Source organism: Schistocerca serialis, chromosome 5, assembly GCF_023864345.2.
Source record: "Schistocerca serialis cubense isolate TAMUIC-IGC-003099 chromosome 5, iqSchSeri2.2, whole genome shotgun sequence".
Classification (NCBI taxonomy): Eukaryota; Metazoa; Arthropoda; class Insecta; order Orthoptera; family Acrididae; genus Schistocerca; species Schistocerca serialis.
Genome location: NC_064642.1, coordinates 683,886,875 through 683,909,922, shown reverse-complemented (window position 1 = coordinate 683,909,922; position 23,048 = coordinate 683,886,875). Strand labels below are relative to the sequence as shown.

The window sequence follows — 23,048 nt, the reverse complement described above, 5'->3', positions numbered from 1 at the left end:
TGTTGATATTGAACTTCCACTGTCACAGTGCATATACAGGTTTGTAATGCTAATCATTTATGTAGTGTCATGTTCCTAACTGATGGAATAAATTTCTTTGTCATCACAAATCTTGGTCTTGGTGTTTCACTTTTTCCAAACAGTAGAGTACATATTTTTTCTTCAGAGAGGAAACAGTTATTGAGAGAGGTTGGGAAGGGGAATGGAGGCAGTTTACTCAGGCCATGACACAGCGCTCCAAGATTAACAGTTAGCTGGATAGCTCTTGTTTGTATATGAGTATTTTACTGTGCAAGCTGGCTTTGAAAACGTCTCTCTTTGAAAACCCCATTTACAGACTGACAGCACTCACTCTAAATCTTTTAAATGCCGTGTGTGTGTGTGTGTGTGTGTGTGTGTGTTTTTTTTTTTTTTTTTTTTTTTTTTTTTTTTTTTTTTTTATATAGCTTTCTGCTGAATTTGTGAATTTTTGTTTACTTGTCTCATAATGTACATAATCTGACTTACCGAACAAAAGCGCTGGCAGGTCGATAGACACACAAACAAACACAAACATACACACAAAATTCAAGCTTTCGCAACAAACTGTTGCCTCATCAGGAAAGAGGGAAGGAGAGGGGAAGACGAAAGGAAGTGGGTTTTAAGGGAGAGGGTAAGGAGTCATTCCAATCCCGGGAGCGGAAAGACTTACCTTAGGGTAAGTCCTTACCCTCTCCCTTAAAACCCACTTCCTTTCGTCTTCCCCTCTCCTTCCCTCTTTCCTGATGAGGCAACAGTTTGTTGCGAAAGCTTGAATTTTGTGTGTATGTTTGTGTTTGTTTGTGTGTCTATCGACCTGCCAGCGCTTTTGTTCGGTAAGTCACCTCATCTTTGTTTTTATATATAATTTTTCCCACGTGGAATGTTTCCTTCCATTATAATGTACATAATCTAAATCACTTGATTCAGGTACAGGAGACATGTCAAAATAATGGCAATATTTCACCATAAACAAAGAACAGCTGATGTTAACAAACAGCATAATAATAATAATAAAATTTTGTTATATTTACATCCAATAAAATCTAACACTTAATTACTCCTTACCCAAATTATCATTTCATCCTCTGCGAATTCTTCTATTGAATAGTAGTATTTCTCCCACAGAATCTGCTTTAACCTCATTTTTAAAATTTCTGGGTTCATATTAAATATGTTTTGACCCATTAATTTGTTGTATATTGTCATCCCTATGTACTGTGGAGTCCATGCACATAATTCCAACTGGTGTGTGGCTAGCATAAAATTAATTTTATTTCTCTTATTATATATGTGGTTAAAATGATTCTCCTCAAATAATATTTGTCTGCTGTGTAGGAAGATTATACTTTCATTTGTATATTGAGGGAACAGGTTGGATTTGTAGTTTCTGAAATAATGGGTGACAAGACTCTGTTCGCTGTGCAGTACACATGTATCTGACAAATTTCTTTTGCAGTTTCAGTATTTGAGATACATTACTTCCACTTGAACTTCCCCAAAAAAATTATCCCATATCTAATAACAAATTCAAAATAACTATGATAAGCAATTTTTCGTGTACTCAAATCGGTGAAATTCATTGCATTGCATTGCACTGCAGATGCAAAACTGCGTAGTTTATTTGATAGGAAGTCAATATGTGTGTTTGTACACATTTAGTCCCAGGAAGTTGACCATGTCAACTTCTTTTATAAGTTGATTGTTATGTTGCATCTTAAGTTCCATCTATTTTGAATGTTTAGTTTTGAAATGTACCATATGGGTTTTTGCAATGTTCAGTTTCAACTGATTTAACTGGAACCAGTTTTATAAGGTATCCAGTCCACTTATGATGGAGCTTGGAATTTTTTCTGTAGCATCATCTTCAATCAAAACAGAAGTATCATCAGCAAACAGAACTGATGGGGTAAGTCATTTACATAGAATAGGAACAGGATTGGCCCCAAAATGGAGCCTTGAGGCACACCTTGTGATACTGTGCTCCATTTAGAATAATAAATCACTGCTTTTGAGGTGATAGTTACCCTTGGTTATCTGTTGTGTAAGTACGATGTGAATCAATTTACAGTATTGTCCTTAATCCCGCATTTGTTTAATTTGTAGATAAGCAAGTCATGGCTCGCGGAGTCAAATGCTTTTGTGAGATCACAGAAGGTACCTATAACTTTACTCCTCCGATCAAATGATTTGCATATCTTTTCAGTAAAGTTATTCACTAGATCCAGAGTGTTTTTTCATGGTTGAAATCCAAATTGGTTACTTATAAATGTATCATTTTTTACCATAAATGACAGGACTGGAAGAATAGAAATAGGGCGATAGTTTCCCAAGTCTTCCCTCGATCCTTTCTTGAACGGACGTCTGACTTTAGCACACTTCAAAACATCAGGAAAGCATCTCTGTTCAAAAGATTGGTTGAATATTTTATTTAAGGGGGGTGCTATTATGTCGCACACTGTTTTAATAACTTTAGTAGGCATCCCATCGTATCTAGCAGAGGTTTTTATTTTTTTTAATGATAATATAACATTTTCCACATCCATTATTGTGAATTATTTAAAATCTGTAAGATACTCAGCTTCTTGATAGAGTCCCAAGAGATTTACTTTACTGCGATGCTCTGCTACATTAACATCTGACTTTGTCACATTTATGAAGAATTCATTTAAAAACTCTGACATTTGAGCTGGGTTTACAATAAAGCTATCATCTACTTTAAACCTAGATATTTCATTATTACCAACTCTAACACCTAACTCTGATTTGAGAACAGATCATACTGCTTTGTATGTCTCATGAATAAATGGCATACATGGGTTCAGAATGTGAAGATCTTCTTTATAAACCAACCAAATATTCTATTAATCTGTTGCAAGTGGAAGACAGCCAGTGTTACCATTGTCAAAAATAAAATATTTGCCATACATCATATATACATTATTTAACACCAAGCTTTCATTTCAATCAGCTGTTGTAGAAGAGCAGTGGCAGCTGCTGTGCAAGAGCACAAGAGCGTGTGAACAATCTAACTTCTGATACATTGCAGATTTTTTGGTTATTTTCCTTTGAATGCTGTTAAATGTAGTGTAAATGTGGTAATCTCAAATACACAGCACTAAATCAATGTGCGATGCTACATTGCTACTTCTCTAGACTTCATGGAACTTGGCAGCAGGGTTGTGAGCACACTTTCAGTTGTGCACATTTTAAGGAGCTTTTGCACATGTGCAACTGGTGTGATGCAATTGCCTTATGGGCCAAATACGTACGGATTTGATAAACAACGTGCACCGTTCATGGCATGCACAGCTAGCCCTTACTACTCAACTTCATGTTTATCTCCATGCCACCAGGTGATAGCACTTTGCAGCAGACTTTTATCCCCATTCGCATGGCATAAATACCACTAGACAACAGCACACTACTCAGATACACCAATTCACTCACTATATAGTAAAATTAGATCAGATGTCCATATACATTACAATTATACTGACAGAAAAACCTATTTTGTGGCTTTCTGAATGAGTTGTAGTATATTAAGTATTGAATTTTACCATACAGTAATCCATTTGAGGCATTGATTCTGGGATTGTAGCATTTATTCCTGCTTCTGAAATCTGTTGGTCTTATGGCGAGTCAGGTTTATCTGTGATGTACCAGTTTTTTGGCTCTTCAGTGTGGAGCTACACCTGCCTACTATTGTGGAGGGCCATTGGGAGGATGCACAAGTGCCGCAACATGATGTGGCATGGACTCGACTATGTCTGAAGTAGTGTAGGAGGGAATTGACACCATGAATCCTGCAGGGATGTCCATAAATCCGTAGGAGTATAAGTGGGTGATCTCTTCCGAACAGCGTGTTGCAAGGCATACCAGACATGCTCAAAATGTTCATGTCCGGGGAGTTTGGTGGCCAGCGGAAGTGTTTAAACTCAGCTGGATGTGTGGTGTGTAACATTGTCCTGCTGGAATTGCCCAAACCCGTCGGAATGCACAGTGAACATGAATGGATGCAGGTGATCAGCCACGAGGCTTATGTACGTTTGACCTGTCAGAGTTGTATCTGCACGTGCCCACACCATTACAGAGCCTCCACCAGCTTGAACAGTCTGCTGCTGACATGCAGGGTCCATTGGATTCATGAGGTTGTCTCCCTACCCGTACATGTCTATCCACTCGATACAATTTGAAATGAGACTTGTCCGACCAGGCAACATGTTTCCAGTCATCAACAGTCCAATGTCAGTGTTGACGGGCCCAGGCGTTGCATGAAGCTTTGTGTCATGCAGTCATCAAGGGTACACAAGTGGGCATTTGGCTCTGAAAGCCCATATTGATGATGTTTTGTTGAATGCTTCACATGCTGACACTTGTTGATGGCCCAGCATTGAAATCTGCAGCAATTTATGGAGGGGTTGCATTTCTGTCACATTGAACGATTCTCTTCAGTTGTCATTTGTCTTTTTTTTGCAGGTCCCCCCCCCCCCCCCCCCCCCCACAGTGATGTCAGAGATTTGATGTTTTACCAGATTCCTGATAATTCACAGTACACTTGTGAAAAGGTCATACGGGAAAATCTGCACTCAGTTTCTTTGGTACTGCAGTGTATGTAAATATTCACAAAAAGCTATCTTACTGTTTTGTCTGATATTCACTTAAAATATGGAACCAACGATGGTGTGCTTTGGGTCCTTATGGTTCACAGTGCCTCATTTGTATTGTACTCAAGTGACCATGCTGGTAGACATTACTACCCGAATTTAATCATTTCCACAACTAACAGTTTGGAGTTGGTTGTTTACTGTGCTGCAATCTACTTTCGTTTGCTGTGTCAGCATGAACTCTGTTGGATCTGTTTGTGCTAACAGAAAGAAGAATTACCCGAATAAGTTAGTCACAAAGGAACTAAAGCCTCCCAGACCAGATCCGTTGACTCAGAAAGCAATTAAATCAAATAACCGTGCTTACAAGTGAACATTTAGGAAGAAGTATATAACAAGCGTAAGTTGTTGTGTAGGTGCAATATAAGAATGTCCCGGAAGTTAATTCGTGGATTAATACATATGTTAAAGATATTGTACATATGTCCAAAAAAATAAAAATGCACAAAAACTCCCCTTACACAAAAATATAAAATGGGGAGTAGCAAAAGCTTAAATATTATTTCATTCTTGCCCTAAATTGTACTTAATTATGTACAAAACAACAAAATTCCACAAAACAGTTCTTTCTTTGTAAGAAAAGTTATGCATATTATTATTATTATTATTATTATTATTATTATTGGCAGTGGCAGTAGTTGTATAAACTTATTGATAAGCATAACTGTTAGACAGCAGATGCTATTAATTTCACACTCACAAATTTATCTGGATCTAAAAATTTGTAAAAACCCAGAATGTATTATCTTAAGCTGCCACTGGCTTTCAGGTATAGTGGAAGATTGTTACGTCCCTATGTACAACACCTATAAAACTCATAGGCAACAAGATATAAAAATAAAATTATTTTGCAAATGGAACACTGCACTATGGTGTGATGTGTCCAATACGGGCAGACAACACTGTATGCAATCTGCTTAATACACATTTCATGGAAGTGCCAACGAGTTCTTGTGCATCATTGTGCCACTAGTCTACAAGGTCAATGTCAGACAGTAGGTTGTGAAAGGTTTTGGCATATCTACAGCATGTCCGTTAGGCTTGGTAAATGTCTGTGGTATTGACTTAAAACAATGTGGTGGGCACCCATGCAATCACGGATTTCAAACAGATTGTCATCGGCTATCTCTAAAGAACTGTATTTCTGTAAAAGGAATTTGAAGACACATGATTGTGATGAGAATTTGTGTTTTAAGTGTTACATTTAAAGGCAAGTAGTTGCTTTCCATGGAAGAGTGTAGGCATCCATAGTTGTTGTCATCTTCAATAAAACTTTTCTGGGTATAAGAATGTGTCATCGTGTTGTGTATATCAACAGTTCAGCCACTTGTAACAGAGGCCAGAGTGCTGGTCTACATATCAACATGACCACCCAGCCACATATCAGGAATAAATTGTTTTATTTAAGACTTGCATTTTAGTTTATTCTGTATGTGTTTTACTCAGTGAAGAATGACTGTACTATTCCATTTGTTCTATGAGAGGCCTTGATGTTTTGCAAATGGATGATTCAGTGCACTGGTTGAAAAATGAAACATCAATTGTATTATTTATGAAAAACTGACAGATTTATTTACAATATTTTAGAAATAACTATTTCATCAATTGAAGATCATGATTGAAATTATGAAGAGAGAGAAAATAGCTAAAAATTATAGAATGAAGAATGTTGAGTGATTGTGTGGAAAAAAATGAGTTGAGTTATAATATAAAGAATAAGGTAGTTACTCTACACTCTTATTCAGGATCTGAGAACAAGGTCTCTCTGAAGTTGTTATATATATTGTTGTCAATATATGAGCCTTTCAGCAAAACTTTCTGAAAAAAAGCACTACATGTTTATTATATTTAAAAATTTTCAGGGCTACGATAAACTGCCATTGTGCATGGCCAAAACATCGTTGTCTTTGACTGGAGATCCAACTGTCAAAGGTGCACCTACTGGCTTTGTTCTTCCTGTAACAGATGTGTTTGCATCAGCTGGAGCAGGATTTGTTGTCCCTGTTGTTGGAGAGGTAAGAAAAACTTAGAAATTACTTACCATGTCTAGAATTATGCTTTTAAAATTCACATATTCTTTTAACTGCTGGAATATCTTTTAACCACTATTGTGTGGTGACTGTTGTTTCAATCAACTATTGTAGAAGAGTAAGCTTTCAGATACCTCATTGTGAAACCAGATAGAAAACAAAAGCAAATATTAAAATTATTTGTTAACTGTGACTTGTGGATTAGAGACCTCATTGTGAATGTATTCAGACTGGAATCACATGGCTGTTGCTGCCATAGCGATAGTGAGCATTTAAGTGACAGTGAACTGACAGCATTGCTGTCTTCCACCCTTAACAGGGTTTGCTGTTAATCACTTTGTTATTTTGATACAGATATTGCTTTTACCTAGCTATCACCCTTTCTTTGATCTAAATACAAGGACAGTCCCAAAAATAATGTCTACAAAGTGCTGGGATAGGAGGTAAATTATTCATGTAACAGAGGTCCCATTTGCCACTATCTCTAGCTATTAAGCTAGTGCAGCCACTTTTTTTTTATGATTGTATAATTTCAAAGGCATTAAGCCTATCAAAATTCACCAAAAACTGAAAGAAATGTATTAACATTTATGCACTATTGTCAACAACCCTGACTAATGGTATAGGAAGTTTACAGCTGGTCATACTGAAATTAACAACAAAGAAAGACATGGGAGTGAGTCATAGGACTTTGACAAAAAAGCATATCAGAGGCTGCGCACAAGATGGGTCTCTCAAATGCTCATAACCAACAGCAATGTATTGACTCTTCTCACAAAAATGCCTTTGACACTACACAGATGTAAAGGAAAACATTTTAGATTCAGTTGTTATTGGTGGTGAAAGTTGGGTGTTCCCATTCACACTTGAAATGAAACTCCAATCACATGAGTGGTGGCATTCCTCTTTGTCCAAGTTATGAAACTTTAAACAAACATGTTCTCCTGGCTGCGTAGACACATTATTGTGAGATGAAAAGGGTCTGTTGTTGATAGACTTCTTAGCTCCTGGGACCACAACCAATGCCAAAAGGTATTACAAGGCACTTAAACAGACGCAGGCATTTCAGAATTGGAAAAGAGGAATGTTGGGCAAGGACATGGGCCTTCTTTGTGACAATACTTACTACCGCATCACCTGTCAAACCATCTCTATTCGACCTATACTCCTCCTCTGTACCCAATAATGGCACTTGTTTCGTAGGTTGAAAGAACATTTGACCCACAGTATCACAAGAGATAGCTTGCTTCCAACATTGTATCATCAGATTATAAAATCTCAGATGGAATCATTCTGTTGCAGCTAATGAAATCTGTGTTACTGCTTCTTTGCAGATATCAAAAATGCCAGGATTGGGAACGAGACCAAACATATATGATATGGACCTAAACACTGAGACAGGAGAAATTAAAGGACTGTTTTAAATGGAGGTGTCAAACTGAAACATTAAAACATTGTATTGCATTTATTTTTAGTGACATCTAAAACTTATGTTGCATAATTATTATAAATTTTTAAGACAATAACCCTGTAAAAGTGAACTATTAAACTTTTATAAGTGGTGAATGAAATGTGCCATATGAATTTTGTGATGTCAGTGCAGCTGTTGTTCTTAACCAGTGCATTTATTATCTCTTGAGAGTCATTTTTATAAAATATAGGCATGTTATACAATTGCTCATTAATGATAAAAATCACTGAAACATATTTTAAAGTTTTTCTGCGTTTAAACCAATAACATTAAATATCTTTCAGTTCTTATGGCAGCCACCTAAGTATCCTGTGAATGATAATTTAACTGTTTTGATGCATCTGTAACAAAGTGTAAGCATCTACCTGTGTGTACTAGAGCAGAGTAAGTGTGGGAAACTTCAAATAAATGAAACAGGACGGAGGTTATTAATTTTACTTTCCATGCTCACGTTTCTGTAACTGTTACATCTGAGTGCTCAATGTTGTTATGATTTTGTAATACAAGCTATAATTAAGTTACAAAAATATTTGCTTTAATGTTTTAGAATTTATGGTGCACTACAAAACAGAAAATAAATATTGATTGTTTTTTAATATTCCTGGCAAATTGAAGGAAGAGTACTGAAACTTAACTATAGACTGATTTTATGTTACCTATTTTTAGCCAGAGTTGTCTGTATTATGAAATAGTACAATGTGGGATTAAAGAAGTTTGGATATCAAAGAAAAAGTATTATCTGCATATAACATACTGTAAAAACAAAATTTGCTAACCATTACAGTTACTGCTATGAAGTGATTTCTTTTTCTTTGTGATTGGAAGATTTGTGTGTGTGTGTGTGTGTGTGTGTGTGTGTGTGTGTGTGTGTGTGGTGGGTTCAAGATTTCAGTGTGTTGGTTCAAACCTAAGTTGGCGTACAGTGGAAACACAAAGTGAAACTTGGGGACCAAAATAGTTTCCATAAGGAGAGGCAGAAAAATTACACACACACACACACACACACACACACACACACAAAATGGAATTCAGATCAGGAAACTGAGCTGGCCACTTCACACAGTGAATTTTTTGCTGTTAAAAGTAGTTATGACACAAGTCGTGTATGGGTGAGCATTTTATCATGTAAGAAGAAATTGTGCATTACCTTTTGGTCTGTGGTAAAGGCTTTAGGAGCATTTATCATTGTAGAGTTGCACAGTCACAGTTCCACATGAAAAGGCATGGAGTTCTGTTATACACCCTAAGATATAATGCATCACACACAGAGATTAATTTGGCTGAAGTCATGCACCTTTCATGAATGTTGGCTACATGACGAAGGGTAATGAGACTCATTTGTAAAAAGGACAGTCTACTGTACACAGCCCCAATTATGATGAACAGTACATTTATAGCTGATTGCTTTGCATACTGTAGATAAGGCTCCCATGTTCACAGTATTTGATAACAGCAGCTTTCCAGTAGCTGCAGCAAGGGCAGACCATAGTTTAGACAGCATCGTGTATATACACAGGGTGTCCTGTGATGAATGCTCAATATTCAGGAATGTGACAGGAACAGTTATTCAAAGCAAAAAAGTCTAGTAAGCAAGGGCTCTAAAATTGATACTATTCTCCAGTAGTAGAGATGTGTTTCATAGTAGCAAAGATGAACAAGTGCTCATAACTTTTACAGTATGCATTCTACAGTCCATGTTTACTTGACTGATTTGCTCTGAATGATCATTCCTCTCCTGTCACTGAATACTTACAATTCCTCCTGGGACACCCTGTACATCCGAGTGGAGAATACATAATCTTAATGGTTAGTATGTATCATAACTCCTGGCTTAATCTTTTATGTGTCAAATCTTCCTATTCTTCTTAGCGTTAATCCCGTCTGGTAAGTGGCCCACTGTACTCATCCTGCTGCCATTGTTGTCAGTTACCTAAGAGAGGGAAGCATGTGCGTGGCCTGACTATGGATTGTATAACCTTTGTTCTGCGTCTCATCATATTTTTACCATTTGTGTACTGCACCTTCTGAGACAGAACTTGGGATTAGCCCAGCATTTGCCTAAGCAAGGATGGGACAGTGTCTAAAATCACTCAGGCTCTCTGGTGTACCAACCATGCTCATTAGTCTGCCAAGCAGATTCAATGTGAGTATGACCACCCACCTGTGTAAAAAGCTAGTTCACTGCATGTTATGAGCTGGTCTTTAGTGTGCAAAAATCTGTAGTTATAAATTTTCACCACAGTCTACATCTGCACCTGAACTTCAAAGCCACCTTTCAGTGTGTGGCAGAGGGCACTTCTGGTACTACATCTTTTTTCCCCCCTTTTGTGTTTCATTACAGATGGTGCGTGGGAGGAATGAATATCAATAAAGTTCTAGATGAGTTCTAATTTATCTGATTTTCTTGTCTTGGTTAGAAATGGGCACCTCATTTCATGAAACATATGTGGGAGGAAGTCTTGCTACCTGACTCTTCCTCAGAGGTGCACTCTCAGGATATTAGTAGTAAACCTGTTATGATGGACAATGCCCCTCTTGCAGCATCTGTCACTGGGATTTTTTGAGCATCTCCATAGCACTCTTGCGCCGAGCAGCGAGTCCTGTGGTGAAACGCTTAGCTCCTTTTTTGTATCTTTTCTACTTATTATGTTAAGCATACTTATTATGTTAAGCACGCTTGGTGAGAGGCCCAGAGTGAAGAACAGTACTCGGGAATCACTCAAATGAGTGTTTTGTAAGCACTTATTTCATGGATGCATAACATTTCCTTGAGATATTCTGAATGGATCTCAGCCTGGGATCTGCTTTTCCTACTACGATATTTGTTTTGTTTTATGTGGTCATTCCACTTTAGGTCAAATGGCTCTGAGCACTATGGGACTTAACTTCTAAGGTCATCAGTCCCCTAGAACTTAGAACTACTTAAACCTTACTAACCTAAGGACATCACACACATCCATGCCCGAGGCAGGATTCGAACCTGTGACCGCAGCAGTCGCGCGGTTCCAGACTGCAGCGCCTAGAACCGCCCGGCCACTTTATGTCACTCACAATGCTTACACATAGGTATTTTGTGGTAGTTACTGTTTCCTGCAAATTGTTACCAACAGCATAATTGAACAGTAATGGATCTCTCTGCCTATTCATGGGCAATACATTAGATTTATTTATATTCATGGTCAACTGCCAGTCCATGAACCATCAGTCGGTCCTCTGCATGTCTTCCTGCATTTCATTACAGTCTTTTTGTGTTGCAGCCTTCTTATACACAACAGCATTGTCCATGAATAGCCTTCATGAGCACCCGATGTTACCCACAATCACTCATATAAACTGGAATGACCCAGTAACACTCCCTTGACAGAACAATGTGTTGAGTTCTATCCGCAAGGAATGCAGTCATAAATCTGGTTTGATATGAGTAAGCTCATATTTTGCTCACTAAAGGCTCAGAGCACAGGCTAGGTGCACCAATCTAGTGGTTGAATGACGTTCCATTGGCACTGAGTTAGCTGCTGTGCAAAAAACTTAAGCACATGACTGTGAAGAATGTTATTATATAATAACAATAGAAAATTATAAGGTGATGGAGAAATTTTACAACCTATGCAAGGGACTGTGGCCTTGTGAAGTCTATTTCTTCAGTTATTTTGTATATCTCATGAACAATTCCGGTTGGAGCTACTAGTGCTAGCGCTCGTGTGCACGATGTATGCTTTTGTGTGTGTGTTTTCTTTTTTTTTTCTTTGCAGAAGAAGGCTTTGGCCCAAAAGCTTTCCACTGTGCCTGTCTGCAATTCAGTGGGTCATCTCTGCTGTGCGTAGCAAGCTATTCTTTTCCTAATATTGTTGATTTTCCAACCTGAAGTTTCCATTGTTTGTACATTTCAAAATGTTACATAAGCTCATTAAATTGGAAAGCTGGACTAACACCAGTTATGTGTTGTTTTAGATTTCCAGGAATTTAACTAAAGATTCTCCAGAATAATAATGCATTGCTACTATGTACAGGCCCAGTATCTGCATAGTAATAATTATGATACAGGACTGTTGGTGCTCTATTCTACACAATAATATGTATGATGATACAATAGCAGCAAAAGCAGGACTCCATATCTTCTTCGATAAAGCTTGAATATATTACAAACATGAAATCATCACCCAGAGTGCTACAGGTAGAAGAAGGGGAAATCAAATGTATGGAGAAGTTTAAATATCTAGGAGAGTGGTTAGAACCAAACACCTCTTAGGAACAAGCCTTAGTGTCACAGACCAGAAAATTGGGAAGAGCGTATTAGCTAACCCAAAGTGTCTACAAGAAGAAATCAATAACAACTAATGTCATGATACGACAGAGGCAGACCGTGAGGAAAATACCAGGCCCAATTAAGGAAAGTGGTAAATTCAAGAGAGAGAACCATGAAATCCACACACAGGTAGGAAAGATCACAGATACCACTTGAAGGAGGAGGGTTATTTTTTGTGACCACATTGTCTGTATGAACCTACGGGATTGAGTAGTTGTTTCTTTCATTACATATGGAGGCACAGTCTACCAAAACAGAAAAAGACCAGCAAGAAGTAGGGATAACAGTGGAAGGCAACCATATCCACTCAAGAAGAAAGTCCAAGAGCTCTTTAATCCCAGGGCAAGCCAAAAGAAAAAACTGGGAAAACATAGGCTGAACCAAGGAAGGGACAACATACAGGATACAATATGGGAATACTGGGCTAAAGTTAAGGCCCAGGCACATGGAAAAAGAAAAGTGCGGTTGGTCCGGAGGTTGCAAACATGAAAAGCAGCAGCAGTTTGTATCGTGTCACTCTCGCTGATCAAAAATATTTTCCTAGCTTTCTTAGCATTCCCTGTGATATCCTTAGTCATAAACACTATCATGTTTTTATGATCACTGATACCTTCCTTGATGTTAACCCGTAACTGGTGAGGTGATATTTTTGTAACACAACTGGTGAGGTTGGGTTATAGATACCCAATGATTTCCATGGCCCTCATACTTCAATGGTGAAGGAGAAATGAAAAGATTCTACATACATTGCAAAAGTAACTTTTATTGACATACCTGAACAACTTTTGGCAGCAGAAAATTATTTACAGTGAACAGAATAGACAATTTTTCAAATATATGTAAGTCCATAACAAATTTTGCAACATGTCATGAAATACATATATCTGCAAATTTTTTATAAACAGATAAATAAAATTTGAGTATTACAGTATAAAGCAACAATGAACATATATAAAAGCACATTATTTTTGGACAAGTTATTACACACAGAAGAATTGGCAAGCCATTACTCTACGCAATCTCCTCATACAGGAATCGTGCAGGCTCTGCAAATCGATACGTTGCAGCTGTTGCAGACCTTTTTCGTTTTTCTGTCAGAGCCTGGTGGGCACTTCTTACACCTCACTTGTTTGCCCAAGTCTCGTCTGGTTTCACATGGAATTGCTATCTTGAGAATTCTGCTGATGTTTAGCCATAATTCGTGGGGGCAAATGGTCGTTTTGAGGTTGACGATTGAGATGAGGGTCTACGAGTTCCTTGGCAAGATTTTTGATGTATTCCAATGTGGTTAGCTCTGGATTCCCTGGAAATCCACAGTAGATAACATAGGCATTCACTAGGCTAATGTTCATTAGAGTGAAAAATATGGCTAATGGCCATCGCCTTGTGTGTCTGGGATTCTGGATCAGTTGACTGGGTATGGTGCATTGAGGATACAAGTAGAATGGCCTTGCCTTTCTTTGGTACATAAGAGAGTAGTGTTGTCTCCTTTGTGAAACCATAGAGAGCTTCTCCTACTTCTCTTTCCTTGGCAGGTAAAAATTCTTTCGGTATTTCTTGTTTATTTTTTCACAGTGTTCCTACATATGTCAAGCCCCCTTTTACGTAGTTCCTGTACGAGGGCAATGGGCGAAAACCAATTATCTGCTGTGATATTGCGGCTACTTCCGATAATGGGTTTGGTCAATTGCAACACTGCTTGAGTTGGCTTGGAAAATTTCTTCTCCTCATCAGTGAGTGTTCTGCCATCACTATCCTTTCCGGAGTAAATGTAGGTGTTTAGCAAGTAGTGGGTTTTTGCATCTGCCAAAGCCATTATTTTGAGTCCATATTTTCTAGGTTTGCTGGGTATATACATTTTAAAGCGGCATTGACCGTGAAAGCCCACCAACATTTCGTCAATGCAAATGTACATTCCAATTGAGTAACTAGCCATACAGTTTTTCATAAACTCTTGGAAAACCCATTTTATAGGAGCTGTTGCACCACATTTTTTTCCTCACATCTCTGTCTGAGGCGTCATCAAAATGCATACTGAGCAGTAACACCAAAACCCTCTTCAGTGATATTGTACAATGAAAAATATCATGACCAGTACCGTCGGTTGCAAACATAGCTTGAAGATCTTCATTATTAGATTTGAAGATGGCTGTGAACATGAGAATCCCCAAAAAAAGCCTTGAACTCGATCAGATCCAAGTCTTTGTCGTCAGTTCTTGTATCATCAGACAACTTTTCCCTCATGAGAGCCAATTTTTTATTGGTTTGCAGAATTATTTCATTCAGTATTCTGTCAATAAAATGTAGCGTCCAAGCAGTCTGGGGTCTACAAATCTGACCAAGAGCTTTAGCAGGGCCTATTATTCCCAGTAAATGTGAAACGATATTATGTTTCCTTGAGCGAATATTTGAAGCTGGAGTTTTTTTGGACCATAAGAAACGGTTCTTCCCATAATACTTCTTTCCCTCGTATTGACAATTCTGCCTTTTTGAAAGGGGTTTGTTTTCATCTGATGACGATGTGTCAGTTTCAAAGGAATGTGGTGGTTGTAGTGAACTTGGTGATGATCCAGGAAATGTAGCATTAGGTATACCATGCTCTTCATTCTCAGCTTCACATACTTCTTGCTCTGATTCGGTTTCATGGGCACTCTCGAAAACTTGTTCTATAACATTTTCATCCCCACTACATTCACTCTCAGACTCATCCAGTATAGATCTCACCCAGTCACCAAATCCAGGATCACTAGGTTTCAAAGACCACCTTCTAGATGGCATGTCAGCTGAAAATCGGAAAACGAGAAAATCTCAGGGTAACTAACATGGTTATCAATAAGCAGAGTTTCTAGTAATAACGAATGAAATAAACTCACTGCTTTAATGAGAACTGCATCCAGGGTTATTAGTTACCACAGGAAACGTACTAGATGCCATACTGCCTATAAAATAGAATACAAGAATATTCCAAGAAAAGTTCCGCAACTGGTGAGGTTGGGTTAAAAATACCCAGTAACTTAAAAAAATCGCATATAAAATCAAACAACTCACCGCTCTGTTGAGTACCATGCTTCAGGCCGGCTTGCAACAAACTGACTTGAAGGTACATCTACATCTACATTTATTCTCCACAAGCCACCCAACGGTGTGTGGCGGAGGGCACTTTACGTGCCACTGTCATTACCTCCCTTTCCTGTTCCAGTCGCGTATGGTTCGCGGGAAGAACGACTGTCTGAAAGCCTCTGTGCGCGCTCGAATCTCTCTAATTTTACATTCGTGATCTCCTCGGGAGGTATAAGTAGGGGGAAGCAATATATTCGATACCTCATCCAGAAACGCACCCTCTCGAAACCTGGCGAGCAAGCTACACCGTGATGCAGAGCGCCTCTCTTGCAGAGTCTGCCAATTGAGTTTGTTAAACATCTCTGTAATGCTATCACGTTTACCAAATAACCCTGTGACGAAACGCGCCGCTCTTCTTTGGATCTTCTCTATTTCCTCCGTCAACACAATCTGGTACGGATCCCACACTGATGAGCAATACTCAAGTATAGGTCGAACGAGTGTTTTGTAAGCCACCTCCTTTGTTGATGGACTACATTTTTTCTAAGGACTCTCCCAATGAATCTCAACCTGGCACCCGCCTTACCAACAATTAATTTTATATGATCGTTCCACTTCAAATCATTCCGCACACATACTCCCAGATATTTTACAGAAGTTACTGCTACCAGTGTTTGTTCCGCTATCATATAATCATACAATAAAGGATCCTTCTTTCTATGTATTCGCAATACATTACATTTGTCTATGTTAAGGGTCAGTTGCCACTTCCTGCACCAAGTGCCTATCAGGTGCAGATCTTCCTGCATTTCGCTACAATTTTCTAATGCTGCAACTTCTCTGTATACTACAGCATCATCCGCGAAAAGCCGCAAGGGACTTCCGACACTATCTATTAGGTCATTTATATATATTGTGAAAAGCAATGGTCCCATATCACTCCCCTGTGGCACGCCAGAGGTTACTTTAACGTCTGTAGATGTCTCTCCATTGACAACAACATGCTGTGTTCTGTTTGCTAAAAACTCTTCAATCCAGCCACACAGCTGGTCTGATATTCCGTAGGCTCTTACTTTGTTTATCAGGCGACAGTGCGGAACTGTATCGAACGCCTTCTGGAATCCAAGAAAAATAGCATCTACCTGGGAGCCTGTATCTAATATTTTCTGGGTCTCATGAACAAATAAAGCGAGTTGGGTCTCACACGATCGCTGTTTCCGGAATCCATGTTGATTCCTACATAGTAGATTCTGGGTTTCCAAAAACGACATGATACTCGAGCAAAAAACATGTTCTAAAATTCTACAACAGATCGACATCAAGAGATATAGGTCTATAGTTTTGCGCATCTGCTCGACGACCCTTCTTGAAGACTGGGACTACCTGTACTCTTTTCCAATCATTTGGAACCTTCCGTTCCTCTAGAGACTTGCGGTACATGGCTGTTAGAAGGGGGGCAAGTTCTTTCGCGTACTCTGTGTAGAATCAAATTGGTATCCCGTCAGGTCCAGTGGACTTTCCTCTATTGAGTGATTCCAGTTGCTTTTCTATTCCTTGGACACTTATTTCGATGTCAGCCATTTTTTCGTTTGTGCGAGGATTTAGAGAAGGAACTGCAGTGCGGTCTTTCTCTGTGAAACAGCTTTGGAAAAAGGTGTTTAGTATTTCAGCTTTACACGTGTCATCCTCTGTTTCAATGCCATCATCATCCCGGAGTGTCTGGATATGCTGTTTCGAGCCACTTACTGATTTAACGTAAGACGAGAACTTCCTAGGATTTTCTGTCAAGTCGGTACATAGAATTTTACTTTCGAATTCACTGAACGCTTCACGCATAGCCCTCCTTACGCTAACTTTTGACATCGTTTAGCTTCTGTTTGTCTGAGAGGTTTTGGCTGCGTTTAAACTTAAGAGTGAAGCTCTCTTTGCTTTCGCAGTAGTTTCCTAACTTTGTTGTTGTACCACAGTGGGTTTTTCCCGTCCCTCACAGTTTTACTCGGCACGTACCTGTCTAGGTATAGGAACCAACAATTATGTACTCGCGACAATCTGGTAATAATGAGGCTTCAAAGATTTAGCTGGGTATCTGACACCCAACATCACCAGTTACAAGTTAACTGATTCAAAAGGTTCAGGTCTGTTAGTTACTAGGTGGTCTAAGACATTGCCATCATGCATCGGTCCTGTAACTATCTGCGCAAAGTAGTTTTTAGGCAACACATTCATAACAATTTCCCATTCTACAGCTGCCAAGTTGAAGTTTTCTCCTATTGCAACAACGTAATCAGCAAACTTAATTGCTATATTCTCCTTGCTGTTTCTGTAGTTCTCTGCCACTCCTTGAAAAATGGGAGAGAAACAATGTATTAACCATCTAGCCAACTCTGTTCCAGTTTGACTTGGTCCAATCTACTTATGAGAGACTCCACTGCATTGCATTCAGTAAATATTACTTTCAGCTCGAAGGACCAAGTTGACTTATCATAGCTGTCTTCTCTCTTTCTCACAAAACCAACTACAACCCTTCTCTCAACCATGCAGTCAACTGTCACGTATTTACAACACAAGTCAATTGCAATGTCACTGATTTGAATGTGATAGTTTTTAGCAACACTACTGTAGAAATGATATACTTACCACTTGCATAATGCTTTATGATTTACCAACTGAAGTGTTACTCTGATCATTTTTCTATCATTTATGAAACCACTGCACAACAAATTTGGTACCAACTACACTTACTTAAGAATGAAATAAACATTATCATCTCTATTTTCAGACTACGCTGTCCAGTCACATTAATGTGACCAAGTGTCAAAAGCCTGAATACCCACATTTTGCAGCATGCACTGCATGGAAGGAGAATCTATGAGGTTCTGGAAGGTATCAAGAGATATGTGGAGTGCTAGGTTTCTCGGCTGACGATCCGTGGCACAAACAGCCCAATTAGGTGGTCCCACAGGTTCTCAGTTTAAATCCAGAGAGTTTGGTGCCAAAGGGAGTATTGTAAATTCTCCTGGTGCTCTTAGAACCATGCATGTAGACTGCGAGCTGTCTGGCATGTTGCATTGTCCTGCTGGTAGGTGCTATAGTGCCAAGGAAAAATAAATTCCCTGTTGGAAATATAATGTAATTGGATAAATAAAAAAAGCTTCTCACCAAGTGGCGGCAGGAAAACACAAATATAAAGATATTAAAATTTGCAAGCTTTCAGAGCCAGTGGATTCTCCTCCTGGCAGAAAGGTTGAAGCAGAAGCAAGAGGGGTGGAAAAAAAAAAAATCTTATGACGTTTAGGTAATGAGGAGAGTTTGGAAAAGTCACCCATAACACCAGGTCAGGGGAGATTTACCAGGCGGGATGAAGAGAATATACAGGGCTATTTCAAATGATTGAAGCAATTTCATAAATTCACTGTAGCTCCATAAATTGACATATGGTCACGACACACTACAGATACGTAGAAAAACTCAAAGTTTTGTCCGGCTGAAGCCGCACTTCAGGTTTCTGCCGCCAGAGCGCTTGAGAGCGCAGTGAGCCAAAATGGCGACAGGAGCCGAGAAAGCGTATGTCGTGCTTGAAATGCACTCACATCAGTCAGTCATAACAGTGCAACGACACTTCAGGACAAAGTTCAACAAAGATCCACCAACTGCTAACTCCATTCGGCGATGGTATGCGCAGTTTAAAGCTTCTGGATGCCTCTGTAAGGGGAAATCAAAGGGTCGGCCTGCAGTGAGCAAAGAAACGGTTGAACGCGTGCGGGCAAGTTTCACGCATAGCCCGTGGAAGTCGACGAATAAAGCAAGCAGGGGGCTAAACGTACCACAGCCGACGATTTGGAAAATCTTACGGAAAAGGCTAAAGCAGAAGCCTTACCGTTTACAATTGCTACAAGCCCTGACACCCGATGACAAAGTCAAATGCTTTGAATTTTCGGCGCGGTTGCAACAGCTCATGGAAGAGGATGAGTTCAGTGCGAAACTTGTTTTCAGTGATGAAGCAACATTTTTTCTTAATGGTGAAGTGAACAGACACAATGTGCGAATCTGGGCGGTAGAGAATCCTCATGCATTCGTGCAGCAAATTCGCAATTCACCAAAAGTTAATGTGTTTTGTGCTATCTCAAGTTTTAAAGTTTACGGCCCCTGTTTCTTCTGCGAAAAAAACGTTACAGGACACGTGTATCTGGACATGCTGGAAAATTAGCTCATGCCACAACTGGAGACCGACAGCGCCGACTTCATCTTTCAACAGCATGGTGCTCCACTGCACTTCCATCATGATGTTCGGCATTTCTTTAACAGGAGATTGGAAAACCGATGGATCAGTCGTGGTGGAGATCATGATCAGCAATTCATGTCATGGCCTCCACACTCTCCCGACTTAACCCCATGCAATTTCTTTCTGTGGGGTTATGTTAAAGATTCAGTGTTTAAACCTCCTCTACCAAGAAATGTGCCAGAACTGCGAGCTCGCATCAACGATGCTTTCGAACTCATTGATGGGGACATGCTGCGCCGAGTGTGGGAGGAACTTGATTATCGGCTTGATGTCTGCCGAATCACTAAAGGGGCACATATCAAACATTTGTGAATGCCTAAACACTTTTTGAGTTTTTGTATGTGTGTGCAAAGCATTGTGAAAATATCTCAAATAATAAAGTTATTGTAGAGCTGTGAAATCGCTTCAATCATTTGTAATAACCCTGTACTGTTTGTTGGGGACTGCACCAGATGAGATATGAAAACCTGAGAGCTTAAAGGTAGAAGATAGGGTAGCACCTAAGACAGAGATTACTGCAAAAACATGGTGCACGAGTTAATAGGAGTGGGAAGCTAAGTGCACTGCATGTGATAGAGGTGGGGGGGGGGGGGGGGGCAGAGAGCGGGCAGGGAAAATAAGACAGGTCAGAAAATGAAAGATGTAGAAAACTAAATGGGAGTAAAGGGAGGAATAGTTACTGTGAAGAAATGCTGAGACCAAAAAAAATTAACATAAATTAAGGCCAGGTGGGAGGCGAGAACTAAGGACTTGTTGTAACACTAGTTCACACCTCCGGAAAATGGTGTCTGGGTGAACAATCCTTGTGTAGTGAAACAGGCATTGACATAATGACAGTTAAGTTGTAGAGCATGCTCTGCAACAGGATATTGTGTGTTGCCAATATACACCCTCTGCCTATTCCTATAAAAGATAACTTAGTGGTAATCAAGCCGATGTGCAAGGCCGAACAATGTTTTCACAACAGCTGGTATTTGGCATGAGTCATTTCAAAGGTAGCTATCCCTTTTGATAGTATGTGTTTTGCCAGTTACAGATATGGTATAATGGTGGAAGAAGGGTGTGTAGGGCAAGTCTTATGGCGGGGACAGTCACAGGGACTGAAGCCACAGAGTAGGGTAATGGGTGCAGAAAGAGCCTAGGGTCTGACAAGGATATTGCGGAGGTTGGGAGGGCAATGAAAGGCTGTTTTAAATATGGCAGGAAAAATGTCAGACAAAAATGTACCTCATTTCATGGCATGATTCTAGGAACTCACAGCGTTGCCAGTACAGCTGATTAATACATTTTATATACTTTAATACCTATAAATGTGTTTCTCCTGCCGCCACTTGGTGAGTAGATTTTTTATTTATCCAGTTACATTATATTTTCAAAAATTATTTTCATTGATAAATTCCATTTCTGGATAGATATGGTCCTAGTTGGCTCCTTTTACCGACCTCCTGACTCAGCAGCATTAGTGGCAGAACAACTGAGAGAAAATTTGGAATACATTTCACATAAATTTTCTCAGCATGTTATAGTCTTAGGTGGAGATTTCAACTTACCAGATATAGACTGGGACACTCAGATGTTTAGGACGGGTGGTAGGGACAGAGCATCGAGTGACATTATACTGAGTGCACTATCCGAAAATTACCTCGAGCAATTAAACAGAGAACCGACTCGTGGAGATAACATCTTGGACCTACTGATAACAAAAAGCCCCGAACTTTTCGACTCTGTAAGTGCAGAACAGGGAATCAGTGATCATAAGGCCATTGCAGCATCCCTGAATATGGAAGTTAATAGGAATAAAAAAAAAAGGGAGGAAGGTTTATCTGTTTAGCAAGGGTAATAGAAGGCAGATTTCAGACTAATCAAACAGATCAAAACGAAAATTTCTGTTCCGACACTGACAATGTTGAGTGTTTATGGAAACAGTCCAAGGCAATCGTAAAATGCGTTTTAGACAGGTACGTGCCGAGTAAAACTGTGAGGGACGGGAAAAACCCACTGTGGTTCAACAACAGTTAGGAAACTACTGCAAAAGCAAAGAGAGCTTCACTCTAAGTGTAAATGCAGCCCAAACCTCTCAGACAAACAGAAGCTAAACGATGTCAAAGTTAGCGTAAGAAGGGCTATGTGTGAAGCGTTTAGTGAATTCGAAAGTAAAATTCTATGTACCGACTTGACAGAAAATCCTAGGAAGTTCTGGTCTTACGTTAAATCAGTAAGTGGCTCGAAACAGCATATCCAGACACTCCGGGATGATGATGGCATTGAAACAGAGGATGACACGTGTAAAGCTGAAATACTAAACACCTTTTTCCAAAGTTGTTTCACAGAGGAAGACCACACTGCAGTTCCTTCTCTAAATCCTCGCACAAACGAAAAAATGGCTGACATCAAAATAAGTGTCCAAGGAATAGAAAAGCAACTGGAATCACAACAGGGGAAAGTCCACTGGACCTGACAGGATACCAATTCGATTCTACACAGAGTACGCGAAAGAACTTCCCCCCCCTTCTAACAGCCGTGTACCGCAAGTCCCTAGAGGAACGGAAAGTTCCAAATGATTGGAAAAGAGAACCGGTAGTCCCAGTCTTCAAGAGAACATGTTTTTTGCTCGCGTATCGTCGTTTTTGGAAACCCAGAATCTACTCCGTAGGAATCAACATGGATTCTGGAAACAGCGATCGTGTGAGACCCGACTCGCTTTATTTGTTCATGAGACCCAGAAAATATTAGATACAGGCTCCCAGGTAGATGCTATTTTCCTTGACTTCCGGAAGGCGTTCGATACAGTTCCGCACAGTCACCTGATAAAGTAAGAGCCTACGGAATATCAGACCAGCTGTGTGGCTGGGTTGAAGAGTTTTTAGCAAACAGAACACAGCATGTTGTTATCAATGGAGAGAAGAGACGTCTACAGACGTTAAAGTAACCTCTGGCGTGCCACAGGGGAGTGTTATGGGACCATTGCTTTTCACAATATATATAAATGACCTAGTAGTGTCGGAAGTTCCATGTGGCTTTTCGCGGATGATACTGTAGTATACAGAGAAGTTGCAGCATTAGAAAATTGTAGCGAAATGCAAGATGATCTGCAGCGGATAGGCACTTGGTGCAGGAAGTGGCAACTGACCCTTAACATAGACAAATGTAATGTGTTGCGAATACGTAGAAAGAAGGATCCTTTATTGTATGATTATATGATAGCAGAACAAAC

General features: G+C 39.5%; 1 protein-coding gene across 4 annotated transcripts in view; it reads left to right on the top strand.

The window, feature by feature from the left end:
- The window catches only part of LOC126480754 (C-1-tetrahydrofolate synthase, cytoplasmic), a 171,049-nt gene extending 162,267 nt beyond the window's left edge, over positions 1-8,782 (top strand). For all 4 annotated transcript variants that reach the window (XM_050104037.1, XM_050104040.1, XM_050104038.1 and 1 more), the window contains exons 19-20: positions 6,548-6,700; positions 8,050-8,782. In XM_050104037.1, the coding sequence (XP_049959994.1) occupies positions 6,548-6,700; positions 8,050-8,139 (243 nt within the window). In that variant the 3' untranslated portion in view covers positions 8,140-8,782. The remainder of the gene's footprint in view (positions 1-6,547; positions 6,701-8,049) is intronic.
- The last annotated feature ends 14,266 nt before the right edge of the window (positions 8,783-23,048 follow it).